At 35.1% G+C, this 16031-nt stretch overlaps 3 protein-coding genes across 4 annotated transcripts; 1 reads left to right on the top strand and 2 right to left on the bottom strand.

The window, feature by feature from the left end:
* The first annotated feature begins 914 nt into the window (after nt 1-914).
* On the top strand, nt 915-5008 carry LOC111309450 (uncharacterized). 2 transcript variants are annotated; one of them, XM_089748952.1, is made up of 3 exons: nt 915-1142; nt 1873-2100; nt 2367-5008. In XM_089748952.1, exons 2-3 carry the CDS (start codon nt 1980-1982, stop codon nt 4898-4900), a joined length of 2655 nt encoding a protein of 884 aa, XP_089605078.1. In that variant the 5' UTR covers nt 915-1142; nt 1873-1979; the 3' UTR covers nt 4901-5008. The 2 variants fall into 2 exon arrangements, with proteins under 2 accessions (XP_089605078.1, XP_022764240.2); XM_022908505.2 differs by having other exon boundaries at nt 915-1786.
* A 790-nt stretch (nt 5009-5798) lies between these two features.
* On the bottom strand, nt 5799-11679 carry LOC111310047 (putative aarF domain-containing protein kinase At5g05200, chloroplastic). The gene is made up of 10 exons (XM_022909144.2): nt 11249-11679; nt 10859-11001; nt 10587-10700; nt 9739-9927; nt 9458-9613; nt 8838-9103; nt 8642-8739; nt 7458-7636; nt 6827-6943; nt 5799-6215 (listed from the first exon to the last, which is right to left on the bottom strand). The coding sequence occupies exons 1-10, from the start codon at nt 11472-11474 to the stop codon at nt 6036-6038; spliced, it is 1668 nt and encodes a 555-aa protein (XP_022764879.1). The 5' UTR covers nt 11475-11679; the 3' UTR covers nt 5799-6035.
* Nucleotides 11680-12486: 807 nt separating this feature from the next.
* On the bottom strand, nt 12487-14779 carry LOC111310046 (uncharacterized). The gene is made up of 4 exons (XM_022909143.2): nt 14547-14779; nt 14263-14338; nt 13748-13874; nt 12487-12999 (listed from the first exon to the last, which is right to left on the bottom strand). Exons 1-4 carry the CDS (start codon nt 14658-14660, stop codon nt 12792-12794), a joined length of 525 nt encoding a protein of 174 aa, XP_022764878.1. The 5' UTR covers nt 14661-14779; the 3' UTR covers nt 12487-12791.
* Nucleotides 14780-16031: the final 1252 nt, after the last annotated feature.

The raw sequence follows: 16031 nt of genomic DNA, 5'->3' as shown, positions 1-16031 counted from the left end.
GGAAGCAAGGCTGTGCTTTGATCAAAATTCTTGAATTCTACTTTATATAATTACCTTCTACCATGTAGGATATAATAATATTCATCTTGTTCTTTACAATCATACCCTTCTATAGGAGAGTTTTATTTATAAAAAAAAAATAACAAAATAAGAGAGATTTAAATAGGAAAATTTAAAGATGGGTTGTCTTTTATCTTTTTTTTTTTTTTTTTTCAAAATTGGTGCCTAACATTGATTAAGGTGCTATGTAGATTTAAAAAAAGAAAAATGAAATTAAAGAAATATTTTCTATTGAATTTAAAAAATAATACATTAAATTTAAAACTTTTAAAAAATAATAATTAAATAATTTTTAATTAGTGCTTATAAATATTTAGATTTTTGCTTTTTAAATTGTATATACAATTAATAAATGATAAAAGATTTCGTACTTAATCTTGAATTTCGGTTAAAATATTTTAATTTTGTATTTAAATTATAAATTATTTATGATTGATATTATTTTAATGTAAATGATTAATTCTGTATCGAGATAATATTAAATATATAATCAAATATTTTAATTTATGTTCAAAACTAAAAATTTTTTTAATATAACATCGAATTGATGATCTTATTTTTACATTCACATATCTTTAATTCATACCTTTAATTCTTTGAAAAAAGAGTCCGAAAGTCTTTGGTTGACTTGTTAAAATGCCAATTTTAATGGCAAAATGCAAAGCAGAAGTGCGGCAGCAGCAGCTCCAACATTTCAGACACACCTTCTCCTTAATTACTTCAACAAACAAACAAACAATCTAAATTGTCCTTTCCCTCTACAAATTTAACTAAGACACGACACGTAAGATGCCATGTCATCCGACAACCCCCAACCCCCACTCTCTTTCTATGTATCTCTTTCAGCTTCAGCTAATTCATTTCAGACAGCACAAAAAGACAGAGCAGAAGATCTGAAGATGATGAGCTTTGTTTGGACGCCAGGATTTTGACTGTACTAATAAAGCCTTGAACACCACGATACTCCAAAACCATCCCTAAATTCCAACCCCAAGACCAAACACCCTTCCTTAAACTTATCTTTTCTTACAAATTCTCTGCTCTTTATTTTCTTCACATTTTGGCTTACCCTAATTTCAAGGGTATCTTTCTATCTCCTGATCTGGCTCTTTCTTTTTCTTCTATTTCTAACCTTTAACTTTCTTCATCACCTCTCAATCTCAACACAGAACATTGCTGCTTTTCACTGATCACCCATGATTGTGTTCTCTTCATAATTTGCATAATCATTCTTACTTCTTTCCTAGATTTCAACCTGTTATATGCGTTAAATACTGTCGTTGACTTTGTTTACTTGTGGTTGTTGATGAATTCTTGTTGCTAATATTACATTAATCAGTAAACTCCATTTCTTTCCATTTGTATGCCTGACCAAATCGATATCTTTGCCTAAGCTAGAGACTAGTAGATCACAGAATAATCATTCTGCTTTGCAACATTTCAACCCCGTTTCACATTATTTTTGCTTACAAGCTATATAACATAATTTGTCTGTCCTGTTCCTGCCTGTTTTTTCAAGGACAATTGGTTTCCCTTCTACATAAAGTTTTAGGTCTTCTCTGTTGTTAAATCTATTATTAGAATCTGTTGTCAAGCTACATAGAATCCCTTGAGAATTACCACCAACATGCCTCACATACAGTCAAAGCCCGTCTAGTATCTGTTTCTGTTCCTGGTGGATCATCCATAGAATGCAATTTGATTTGTATCTTTTCAGAATCATAAAGTATGATATCCCCCTCTTAAAAGTATAGTGCCATTGTGATACTTTTCCTTCGTGTATCTAACAAATATATTTCCATCCGTTTGCAGACGGTGGGAGATTTTTGTTTTACTTCAAGGACAGTACCTGTGGTTGAAGCTGCCTGTCGCAGAGGTCTGATCACAGGTTGACTATATCTACAAAATTCTGGAGAAACATGGCCAGTGGAACTACTCCTAAAGTTCGATTAGTTAGATGTCCTAAATGTCGTTTGGTTCTTCCGGAAGTGGCAGATTTTCCTGTTTACAAGTGTGGAGGGTGTGATACAATTCTTGTAGGTAAGCATCTTTCTAAATTAGTCTCATAGTATGTATAATTCTTCCATGTCTTTATGTATTTTGATCCATTTCCATGGTTTTCTCAAGTAATTTGAGCTTAGACATATATCATTCTTTCAAAATGGTTAAATATTAATGATAGACTTCTTACTTGGCTATCGCATGGACATTTCTGCTGCTTTCTCATTATGACCTATAAAATAAAAACCCTACACCTTTTTTAACTTCCTGTTTTGCTCTTTATTTCAATTTCTTCCTGTTTGCAGCTAAAAATCGAAAAGCCATTGTCGAAAGCACATCTATCTTGCAAGAAACAGAAGCTGTTCACACAGATAAATTGGTTCTTGTGTCTGAACATGGAGAATCTAGCAGCTCAACTACGCAGGAAGTTCTTCCTTCCCCTCCAAAGTGTGACTTGAGTCAAGAAAGTGGAGGGAATCAGAAGATATCTAGCGACTCTCATGGTGAGAAGCATGGTGAGAACTTATCAATTGAAGGGCAACATAATGATCACTACAGGAAGGATCAAAATACATTCACTGATAGTGATAGTGATTGTGATAAGCTTGATGAAAACAGACCTAATGAAGGGCAGCAAAATGGAAGTGGAGAGTTACAGAATGGAAGTGGAGAGTTACAGCTGGAATCTTTGAAATTTCACAAAGTTCCACAGCCAGGAGTTTCCATGGAAGGTTCTTTACCCACTGAGCTTCATCATGAGAATGGAGAGTTAATGTTGGTAGCAGAAGGAAATTTAGAAGCAGAGGCACATGACATTACCATGCAGTTAGAAAGTGCAAATTCAGAATTAGAGACTAATAACAGGATTGATTCCAACACCAGAGGCTCTAGCACTGACAACCCACCAGCTACAAGAGAAATTAATTTAACTGTTACGGCTTGTGCAGCGGCAGGGGAAGTCATTTCATCAGTTAATCCTTTGTCTTCTCCTAATGAGCATCTGGAGCAACATGAAAAAAGTGAACATCATGGGTTTGACAGTGTAAGGTCTACAGATACTTTTGAAACTGCAGATTTTGTCAGTTCTGAGCTCAGTGGTCCTCTTGAATATTTGTCTAAATCCACTACCGCCAGAAGCTTTCGTGCTTATGATGGCAGTTGCTCTTCTTATGATGGAATGGATGATCACTTCCCTGACCAGCATGTACGTTCATGGAAAAATAATTATAAGCCCTCTAAGTATCTTGTTCCTGAAGAAAGGTACCGAAGGGACAAGTTACCAGCCAAAGGAGTGATGAATGGTAATTCTGGAATGCGAGATCATGCAAGAAATTTCTCATCAGATTTGTCCAACAAGAAGCATTTTGCCACAGAAAAATACAGCAAGTGGCATCGAGATGAACCCCTAGAACCTGTAATGCATCACCGTCCACCTAGAAACTGGCCAAGACTAGAGAGAGATGAATATGCATCTCAAATTCATTTCTCTCAAAGGGCTTCCTTGCGTGGGTATGAAAGTGCTGGCCCTTCACGTGAATTGCATGATGAGTTCCCTTTTGATTCAGCCTTCCATCCACTTGAGAAGGCTGAGTACAGTGAACAAGAAAATGTGAAACTGTTAAGAATGGTGTATGAACTGCAGGATCAAATTAGCAAAACATGCCATCTGAATGGAAATCCCAATGGAAGGACTTCCACTGATGTACCATGGAGGCAAAAGCCCTTTCCTACACATTACTATCAGGATTCACCTGAGGAAGAAAATTTTTATCCTAGGTATCATGGAAGACGAGGACATAGGAGCAGCTGGAGCCAGCAAAGTAGATTCTCGCGTATACCTTTCTCAGGAACTGGAATAAACTCTAGACATGACATTGACAACTCCTGCTTATACTGCCATCCCCAAGCCTGGCAGCGTTCCCAACAGTTGCCTCCATCCATCTTTCGACATGACAGAGGATTTTGTAGAGCCCACCCTTGTCATAGTTGTTACAATTCCTACAGCTCTTGCCCCTCTAGTCCCCAAAGGTATTTGGAGTCTGATTTTTCTATTAGCAGCCATGAAACTAAATCTGATGATCAAAGGTATAGAGATCTCGAGCTGAAGAGGTATTCGAGGGAGAAACATCATTCAGTTAGGCGACATCTCCGGCCTATGGCAGGTGGAGCACCTTTTGTAGCTTGTTATAATTGCTTCAGACCACTGCGGTTACCTGCAGATTTTCTACTTTCCAAAAGGAGGTTCCATCGGCTAAGATGTGGTGCTTGTTCAAAGGTACTTAAGTTTTCGCTTCAAAAAGGAATTCATATAGTTCCTTACGAACAAGTTGCTGCAGAACCTCCACCAAGTGAGGTTGAGTACTGCGATGATGCGATTAGTGTAAGAATATCGAAATCAGCATCTTGTTGCCATGGTTGTTTGCAAGCAGATATGTCTTACTCTGATGATTATAGACACTCCCGCAAAAGCTGCTCCACTGATGGGGGTCCTGTTTCTCATGTTCAATTTAACGATCTTCAGGGCAATGATGATGTCAAAAATATGTCTTGTTCTTCTTCTGAACCTACGGAACAGAGAAACGACTTTGTTTTGAAGCACTCTCAAAATAAGCATAAGAATTCAATGGAAATTTTTGATTCAGTTGGGTCTTCCTCGAATATGTCCAGGTCTGAGAAAGTGTCTTCAGAAATTGAAGAGTTGCCACCAAGAAGTGAAGGTTCACCGCTTCATCAACTCATGGGCTATTCTTCACCAAGCCAAGTAATAAATGGATTTGTACCATCAATACCTAGCACAAGCTCAGTCCACTCTGTCAAAAACTCGGGATTAAATAGCTGAGTAATGTTTTCTCAAGGTAATTGCATTTGGTTAAAGCTAATTTTTCGTGGCTAAGTTGCTGTAGCCGAAAAGGCTCAGTGATCTATTTCATGACTGAAGCTTTGAATTGTTTGAAAGTCTTCATCATGTGATGAAATGGTAGAATCACCCAAAATGAAATTCCAAAATGACAAAAAAGGGGTTGAGGGAATAATTTATTTGCACCAGCAAGGGTGGAATAGAATTGATCTGATTGTTTTGCAGTATCATAGAACAGAAGTGTAATACCAAGGTCTTGGTTTTCTCAATGTAAAGGCGTTTATAGAGGAGACATTTACTTAATATGTTTATTCATGTATTGTTGGAAAGATAGATCATCTTTTTATATTTTATAAAATGAGACTTGATGTGTCTTTTTTATTACACCCGTCATCGCCTTCTTAGCACTGCAATGGCCTTGGTTCATCTGCAAGTGCATCAGTTGTACTTGATGACTTGTTATCACCAGATAATAAGAAAGACTAAGGATTTAATTGTTCTCAAACGGTTGCCCATGTATTGAAGGCCAATCACACAAGCTTCGGGAAGTTAAAAGGGAATTAATTTAAGTCCTTTAAGATGATCATCATGTGCTACTATTGAGTCCAGTTTTTGAGGAAATTGTAGCCTGCTCTCCTAGGAGAGGCACAATGAATTCTTTCACACTTCGATAAACGAAGAATAATTATTAGTTGGCCAAGCTCACAAACATCAACCTGCATTCTTTCTTCTTCAAAAAGAAAAAAAAAAAAAAACAAAAGCTTCAACCTGCATTCTTAGAACTCAAGGATACAGAGGTAAGAGTCTATGCAATAATGGAACAAATCCTGTTCAAGTAAGGTCCTCCTATATTATCCTGCATAAATAAGTGATCAACCAATTGTAAATGTGGGTAGCAACTGATTTAATAGGGAATTTATTACATCAGTAACTCCAGCACTGTATCAGGGGCGTAAGTTTCTTTTCTGCTTTCTCTATATGTTATGCAACATGCAGTAAACCCAACTGTTAAGCAGCATCCCCCTTTTTTCATTTCTTGCATATACATAAATGAGGGGAAAGCTGAGAAGAAAAGAAGAAAAATACAGAAACATCAGTACATCTCCAATTGCATTATCTATCTGAAGCTGTCCCTATAGTTGCTTCTTCTATTAGACACGATGGTTATCCTTTGGTCCTGAAGCATGTTCACATTGGGAGCAAGCAACCGTGTATACCGATCAAAATACAGAAGCTGTTTCATTAGAAGTGCAAACTCTCTTGGAAATCGCAGTCCATATGATTCACTCACCCTAACCTGAGAAGAAACGGAAACAAAGAAATAGGCTAGAGAACAATATCACCATAAAGCAGATCCATGAAGGTTGACATAACTCTTAAAGAACTTTTAACAATTCCCTTTTCCTTTCGGTCCTACTATAATTCACAGCATAATAATTTGCCTCTATACGGTCAGCATCGGAATAGTTATTGCCTGATTCAAGTGTTCAAAAAATTGAAGAACTAAATGGAGCAAGCGACAAGTTTTTTTTTTTATTGAATAATATAGGCAGTAATGGTCTTCCATTGATAGATCAGTAGGCCAACAGGTAGGATCCAGAGGGAGGGAGTAATACGAGTCAATAAATGTATGTCTTGCTTAATTAACAAATAATAACCAATGTTTGTATATTCTGAGAACATGTCAAGGCAATTCACTCAAATATACCTGACAAACTATGCCAATACTAGAGTCTCTAGCAAAAGGGAGCTGAGAATTCATGATCTAATGGGCAGCCCATGGTATAAATGTTTTAGTTAGATTTTGGAGAGGCATATTTGATGAAGAAAATAGTTAGGGGCACACATCCAATTAACGGTGGGCTGCACTCATATAACTAGGGATGCATGCCCCAAAATACAGCTTACCACATCAAGAAAGAGTGCATTCATCTGCCTCTCGTCAACAATTATATTTGCAGAGACAGCAGTTGCATTTGTTTTTGTCCCCCTGGTAGTGGCAACAACTACCTCCGTATCAAGTTCCTGCATGAATAAAAATGATGCAATAGTTTAGAATTTGAACAGCAGAGGATCTGACGACGAAATTCATAGTAATAGATAATGAGTACACATCTGTCAGTATGGATCTTTCAATAAAAAATAATCTCTTTTTCCTAAGAAAATAAGATCTCTTTAAGTTCAACTACAGAAAAGAGATCCTTCTTAATCCCCTGAACTTGACTATGTTTACAGTCAACAAAAGTAATACCTATAAAATTGATTGTTGCTCTAATCAAGGAAACAGTAATGCCATGAGTCTCTGATGGTGCTTCAATAGCTTAGATAACAATGGCTAAATTATCCATGGGTATTTAACAACAAAGAAGTCTTGTCGGTCCAAGGCAAAGTAATATTAGGTCAACAGCAATTTATCGGTTTAAATGGGTTTAGTGAGTGCTTTTGTGTGTGCGTATGAACATGCACATGCAAATTGCTTCTAAGGATATTGTTTTGTTCACTATTTTCTTGGTAAGCATCTTGGGTTCCATATGCTTGCCTGTATAGATGAAAATATCTGTTCCAAGTCTCTTGCAAACGCCTTAGCATCGATATCCTTATTGGTTGCTCCCATTTCAATCAAGGCAGATGCCATCGACTCATACTCTTCAGTTGCAATAGATGCCAAAAATACTTCCATAGCAGCCCATGTTTTTGGTGATATGCGTCCAACAATACCTATAAATTTAAATAACAATTTGAGAAACATGATATTACTTTTATGCATGGACAAATGGATTTGACAATAGAAACAAAACATAGGCATCATAAAAATTCAACAAATGCAATTCTGTTATCTTCTTAAAATCTAATGTAAGCACCCAAAACAACATTGTTCATTGAACATTTTAGTTAGAGTTCAATAATTAAAAGCAAATGCTATGCAAATGCTAACTATAGCTAACGATGGTAGTCAAGAAAGATCAGGAAGAAAACATGGGCCTAACTGTAGTTCATGAAGAGATGCTATTATACAGGTCCAAGTATATCCTATGATAAGAAATAGACTTGATATCCAACATTTTTTTTTTAAGAGATATCCAACATATATATCCATACATATATATATATATTAATTTTTTTTGAAGAAGAGATATCCAACATATTAAATACAGAGTATCTGTTTTTTTTTTAGTACAATATTATCACATTGTTCTATTTGTAAAGAATGGATAAAGGCACACTAATGGATTTCCCATTCTTTATAATCAAACAGAATTTAGGTTTACTAACTTTTAGCAGCAATATTAGACAAAAAGAACCACTGTTTCGTTTCTTTTTTTCTTTTTTCTTTTTTTTATAGAATACAGAGTTATACCAAATATCTTCCAGTGCTTTTTGCTAGTTTCTTGATCTTAAGAGAAGCATCCATTTTAGCAAAAGGAATAATCAGTCTGAGGTTCCAGTTTGGATATCATGCACAAAATGACAAATACTTCCAGCATAATAAACAAGTTTAGAAGGCTAAGTCAAGAAGCCAACATGTAGCAGACTAGTAATCAAAATGTAACTTATTGCAATGAAAAATGAACACATATGATCATGTATGCTCATTCCTTACTGGCAGAAAAACTAAGTAGGATCCTTTAACCAAAATTAGTGACTGGTGTTTCTTTAACTTAAAATAGAAAGATATTAGATCAAAGTTGGATGAACTAGGCACAAAAGAAAAAAAAAAATTACCAAAATCAAGAAATCCAATGCGACCATCGCGCAATATCCATAAATTGCCAGCATGCACATCAGCATGGAAGGTTTCACAAGCAAGTAAACTACCAAACCTGCACATATTATTCATGTCAACAGCATAAGTGCTTCAACTAGAATCCTGTGTAAAATCGGACAAATTTCAAAATTATGCAAATCATTCATGTCTTACCAGACATTAAGTGCAGTTATAAGACTATTCTCTGGGCTAGAGACAATTGAACTTATAGTGTCTAAATCAGTAAGAGGAACTCCATATAGCCTCTCCATAGTCAAAACTCGCCGTGTGCTGCAATGGTTATAAACTCTTGGAGCCGTTGCCTGCCTTGTTAATCCCATGGCTTCAAGATATCTCCTGAAGGATTCAATATTTGTAGCCTCCTTATTGAAGTCAACTTCTTCAAGCATAGACTCCCGAATGTCTTTAACAATACCAACCTACTGAAAGGAGAAAAATCTTATAATAACTTTTCAACATCAGAACTTTACAACAAAAATGAGTAATAGAAGACACAATAAGAAGCCAAAATATCCTAAGCTGGTGTAGTTTCAGTGATTAATAGCACACATGTTATTAAGTTAAAAGAATGCTAGCTGATACAACATTGGCTAGTTTGACTGAAAAATTACCAAGCAAACCAATACCTAGGCATGTATGCAAAGCTTTACCTTAAAAAAAGCTTGTTGTTGTACTCCCCTATCTCCAACTTAAATATTTAAAAATAAATAATAAAACAGCCAAGATAATTAAATAAAGAAAAGTAGATATGGAAGTTTGTAATTCCATTTTACCAGCGAAGCGCGGCTGAAATCAGGATTTAAGAACTCCAATATTCGAGCCACTATATAAACAAAGTTCAGGTCTGCCACCAAAATGTCCTCAATTCCAGGTTTCAATACCTTTATAACCACATCATCTTGGGAGCCTCTAAGCCTTGCACCATGTACCTAGGCATGATAATATCACTTCTAATCAATAGTTACAAACACTTACAATAAAATAAAAGAGTCATTTTGGGGACAAATAAAGAAAGGGGAAGGGGCGTTAGGTAAAAGAAATAAAGATTTAAGACCTGTGCTATAGATGCTGAGGCAATTGGAGTTGGATTGATATATTCATATACGCTATCAATTGGTCTCCCTAATTCTTGACGTAAGATCGTTTGAATGTCTTCAAAAGGAACTGCAGGAGCTCTATCAAAGCATTTCTGAAACTCTTCAACATATTCTGGCGGAAATAATGTTGGTGCAGATGCTATGAACTAGAAAAAAAGTAATCTAAGATGAGCAATGGTGATGTAACATTGTACACAAAGAAGATTAATTGAAAGATATGAAAACCACAATAGAATCAATTATATTCAAAAAAGGTTTAAGATGTATATTCTTCAAAGACCAAAATTATGATGCCATCTTGCACAACATAACTAAGAAATTAAGGATGTGTTTGGTACACAAGATTATGACAGGATAGGATAAGATGATATTAGGAATAGGATTAGATTAAATAATGTCATCCTATCTAGTGTTTGATGTGTGCAAGGATTAGGATAGGATAATTTATTTATTGGTTCAAATCTTCCTCAAATTTTATACAATTTAAATTATTGATGTAATTTTTAAGGGTATAATAGGACATGTAAGTTCAATCCTATGGATTAAAAATAATCCTCTCCACTTTAGGAGGATTGAATCATCCTATACCAAGAGGATGATTAATCATCTTTGTAATCCTATCCCTTTCTTTATATACAAACCAAAAATAATATAGGATGATTCTCATCTTACCCTATCCATCATCCTATGCACCAAACATGACCTAAGCAACTTTAATACAGTGTCAACAATATAATTTGAGTTCGATCAGCAGTTTATGATCGGTAAGAATCTTGGGTAAAAATAATCAAAGCCTAATACTTACCTGACCTAATTTGATATAGGTTGCACCCATACGTTCAAATAATTTCCTTAAGTAAAGTGGAGAAAGCAAGCCCAGCTGCAATTGAGATGGTATTCCAGCAGATGCATTTGTTGACTGCATATAATTTAGGGGAATCAATCAATCAATCAATCAATCTGTATTGCTTGATATGCAAATGGAAAGGATAATCGAAGCAAATGAGTATCTTTAAAAAGAGGAAAACAAAGACTTATACAAAAATAAAAGAAAAGCAAGAAGAGGCAAATAAATACCCTTGAGACATCAGCAAGCCATTCCCCACCAACACCAACAAATGCTCGAATGCCTTGAGCTAGCCTTAGGGCTCCTCGGGGACCTGTGCTTATAGATGTCTGGACAATATCCTCCACCAGTTTGGGTAAGTCCTCAATATTACCTCATAATGATATGAACACAAAACTATCAGAATCTAACAACAGTAGAAATTTCATAGATAAGAGAACTAGACAAAATTGATGCCAATCGAAGTTGAAATATGGGCACTAAAAATTTCAAAACTCCAGGCACTTGAAAGGGTCAAACAGAAGGAGGAAAAAGAAGAAGAGTAGTAATAAAATAGTATAAAAGAAAGATGGGTAATTGAATTATGGTGCAGAAAAGAAGGGGAAAGAGTGGGCAGTTACTTTGGAGGCGAGAAGAGAAACGATCCTGTTGCTGTGTTTGAGCTTGAGATTGAGATGGTTGAGAGTATTGGGCAGAAAGAAAGAAGGGCTTGGGGTTGGAGTTGAAGCGCCGATGTAGCTTCTTTAGTCCAACAACCGATCTTCTTGTACAAGCTGCTGCTTTATTAGGCAACTGAGGGTGATGAAACAAGGGTAATCGCCCGCTTCTAAATGTTGAAACCGCCATTTTACGTTCGTAAAAGTGAAGGAAGACTATGTACTTTGTACTAATAAAAAGAAAAGGGATTGTTTCTAGAGAAATGAAATACAGACGGAGAGACAGTCGTCCAGATTCTAATGTAACTACAAGTCCTATCTTTGTCTTTGGTTTTTACAACACTCTGAATGTTACCAAAGACGGCTCTTGTCTTGTTTCTTGCTTTCGCTCTGTTAATTAAATTCAATATCAGAAGAAAATAAAAAGCATGACAGAGCTCATGCCACGTGGCATGAAGTTCCCAGCAATGTTGGCGCTTCCTGTCTTCGCTAATTTTCATACATTTTTTGTATGGACAATAATTATATGAAGATTTTTAAGATAAATTGAATTGTTTTTTACTAAAAAAAATCTGTTAAAACTTTTAATAAAAAATTAAATTTATAAATAAATAGAGTTCAACGAAAAAAATTAATAATATTTAAAAAAATTTTAAAATATTATTTTATGTACTTTAAATTTGATTAATTTATTTAATGTTAAAATTTTGTCTAAAAAATATTAAATTTTTTTTTATAAAACTTTTCCAAATTTTCATACTTATCTATGTATTCAAATTTTTTAATCGATTTTTATAAAAAAGATATTTTTGTTAATTATAATAAAAAATAAAATCAATAGAAAATAAAAAAAAGTAAAATAATATATATATTTTTTATAATTTTGTGAATCATTAAAAAGTAAAATGAGAACATAAAAAGAATTTCACTAAATACATGCTACTAAAATCATCTTACCGCATAAAATTATTGTAGTTTTAAAAATCAAACACTTGACTTTTGCAGTAAAAAAATCATTCCATAAACTGAACCAGACAGCAATCCCGATCTTAAAAAGCACCCATTTTTGGCTGGCTCCTGCTCCCAATTAAACCCATTTTATCCTATGATTTAGTGGATATGCTATCGGATCATGTGTTGCATCGGAATTCAGAAGCTTTAACAAGTATGTTTCATCAACAAAAGGTTCTGCTTCAACCTAATACTATTAAAGCAACTTACATTCATAACTCAATCGCTGGTACTTTGAAATGAAAATTCAAGACATGCAAAATGAGCAAGATGTGAGTTTAAACTTTAAACAAAATGAACGAACCCTTGCTGTCAGCTATTTTCTTTTACCTACATTGGAAAGCACCAAAAAACTAGAATACAAGAAGCTGACACAAATTTGAAGACTTCAGAACTTTTGGGTACTATTAGTGTCCACCTCATGTCATTTTTTGACATGAGAGGTGAACGGTAAAAATTGCAGGATTTGTTTATATTAGTATGTTATAATCATTGATCAATCTGTATCAGATCCTGAGTCTGACTCTCTGTCTGATTGCAACTCAAATGGCTTGATTCTGTTCAGATTAGCTTCTAGTGGGGGAAGTCCATCATCATCACTTGACTCAAACTCATCCTTCACTTCTTGCTGCAAATATTCTGAGGTGGTACCTCCATCGTTTTCGATTGAATCATCCAGATTTGTGGGTTTGAAAATTTCAGGCCTGCAGGAATTACATGCAAGAATAGAAGTAAAATACATCAGAGAAAATAATGTGATAAAAAATAAATCTCAAGATTAGAAATTTGAGAACCAAAAGCAAGCACATTTGCATTATACCCAGTCATTTTGAACACCTTTAAAAATTTAAAGGTAGTCCTTACTGTATGCTCTGATTTTTTTCATGGGAGAATCATAACATCTAGAAGTCATAATACTTTATTAGAATGACAAGCCCAACAGTTCTAACTAAAATGCCTCTTGTAGTTGAAGTCATATGCAAACCCTTCCTAAGGAAGTACTATGGGAGTTGCCAGAGATGTCAAAGAAATGGATGGGGAATAAGTATGCTGAGTTGAGCTGATAAAGAAGGATTCGGAATGAATTGCTTTAGATAAGAATGCTTTGAATGATGGAACATTGTCACCTTAAAACAGTATGCATGACTGGTTAGTCAATGAAGATGAATGGGCAGACTGCAGAAAGTAAATCTAACAAAAAAAAGACTCAGGAAAGGGACACTAGGCAATACAAACTTAAAGGCCACCAATAAACACCTTAAATTGTCAGCTATGCTTCCTGTTCAAATGAAAGACATTGTTGGCCAACTCATGCGAATGCAGCACCCATAAATCAAACCATTAGGTATATCGAGAGCCATAGTATTAAGAATAGAATACACTTGCCAAATGCTCACAAGATTAAGGAAAGGCATTCTAACAAGTTGATTCTAAAATGTCAAGAAAACAAACCATTCTGGAGATTTCTGTAGTGAACGAATTTGTTCATAGAACAGAACTTGAGAAACAATACATGCGACCTTGCTACCAGACTCAAGTGCCTTTTCTTTTCCACTTTCATCAACTACAACGAAATTCCCTACAAATTGAAGCAATCAAAATATATTAACAGCAATTGAACACACACGAAAATAAAGAAGAAAAGGAACCCCTTGCCCAAGTTGTTAACCTGAAATAAAAAATTTCCTATAGTGCCCAAACCCAACAATATTTTGCTTGCAGGTTTGGAAAGACAAAAAGAGATGTATGGAAATACGATCTACACAATGTAACTGTTCGATCCAAGAGGCAACCGATTAACTGAATGGTTTAGCCGAGGAATTTATGAAACAAAGAGAAAAGTATGACATCAAGAAAGGAATAAAAGAGGAAGAGTAACTTGTGGCTACTTTTGTATATTCGTATAAAACAAACCTCAATAAATTTTGATCAAAACAATGCCAAAGTTACGTTTATTTGTAACAAACCTCGTTTTATCCAAATGCTCTTGTGAAACTTAGCTGGGAATAATGCAAGTGATTTCTCTCCTCGACCATCCATTACCTTAATAAGGTAAACAACCAAAGCATAAAGAAGTGCAGAAACAAGTTAACAATCAAATATTCAGAAAGGCCCACATGTTCATCTAATAAAATAAGAGTGGCTTTGGTTGAAAAGTGAAAACCCAGACGTTAGCTGATAATCTACTTGCAGAATGAACAAATTTGAAGCTAAAAGATTGCAAATTTATGAAGAGAAGAATAATAGGCACCTCAATGAGATTGGATCCCCTTAGAGACAGCACTTGCATAATGCTTTGGCCATTTTGAAGGATCAAGTTTTGGTCTTTTGCAGCCCTCTTTAGATTCTTCCTGCCTCCTTTCATTGCTTCTCCTTTCTATACCCAAAAAAAACCCCAAAACAAATAGTTCCTTTTTCAGAAAATCTTTTTGTTAGGGTTTTTCTCCGACTCTAGTTAAAAGGGAGGAAAGGAAATAGAGACGAAGGAAAAGGAAAGAAGACAACCGTCTGGGTCTTTTGGTAATTCACTTCCTGAAGCTGTTAGTAAAATAAATGACAGACCAATAAGAGAAAAAGCCTTGTTTTGGCACTGTTGTCTTTAGCCTTAGCCACGCCTTAGCTTTCGTAGAAGCATAAAACAAAACAAAATTTATCTTCGAGTTCGAGTTGCCGACTTTGGCAACTCGCAAGTGGCGCGTGAGTTGCAGTGTTGCAGCGGTCGCAATTCGTCTGCCTCTGTTCCTCCTTCAAATCGAAAAATTTCTCCTTATAACACCTTCTTAATGCAACCAAATTCTACCTTAATTTGTTTTCAGGTATTTCTTTTGTTTTTCTTTCTCAGCTTTCCTATTCTTTTCTCTATCTTTTTTGCTATACATTGCTGCTGATTCAATTGAATTCCTTTGCTTTCAACTTTTGTTTATTGCTTTTGGCCTTCTCTAGAGATTTGGCATGCATCAAAAGAACTCAAAGCTGCTTATTGAACTGGCTATTGCGAGTATGAATTCTAACCACCTTACAAAAATACTCCATAAAAGCCTAATCATATCCATTTATTCATATCCAATGGGATTCCCTTTTGATTTACATCCAAAGCACTAAAGCAGAATCTCAACGAACAATTTAAATGCACGAATTCCGAAATTGTCTAATGAAAGAAGAGAAAACATTACAAACTCAAGAGGGAAAAGCACTTCCCAGGAATTTATGCCAAAGAGGCCTCGTTCTCATAAAATTAAACCACAAAATTACACTACATTACTATTATTATTGTTATTATTCAAATTCCATTCTGCCCGTGATTCCCTTATCAGCAACCTGATTAACAAAATCACAATGAGTTGCAAGATTTTGTCGACTCATTCCCTTCTACTCAGACTCTGGTTTCTCCAAAAAGGTCCTCTTCAACCAATCAAATGGCTGGCAAAGAAAAAAAATTCAAACATTAGCTAATCATTCAGAAACTCATAAACAACTGTAATGTCTAATGACAGGTCCACCATCAGGCACACTATGCACACCAAGTTCCCCCTCACAATTCTTAAAGCGAAAAATAGGAACATAAGAATTCATAAGAATCATAACCTTTTTCTAATTAAAGACTTTGTAATTAAATAAATAGCATCTCAAAAAATTGAGGAGATCACAAATAAAATAAACTAAAATAAAATGCAGAGGCTGTTCAAAGTAGGAAATATCAATCATGGAAAGATAAATACGGATATTCAAAATTTTG

This window comes from Durio zibethinus, chromosome 19, assembly GCF_047325235.1.
Source record: "Durio zibethinus cultivar Kanyao isolate XHJ-2024 chromosome 19, ASM4732523v1, whole genome shotgun sequence".
Classification (NCBI taxonomy): domain Eukaryota; kingdom Viridiplantae; phylum Streptophyta; class Magnoliopsida; order Malvales; family Malvaceae; genus Durio; species Durio zibethinus.
Note: the sequence above shows the minus strand (reverse complement) of the source record. Positions and strands in the feature narration are given on the sequence as shown.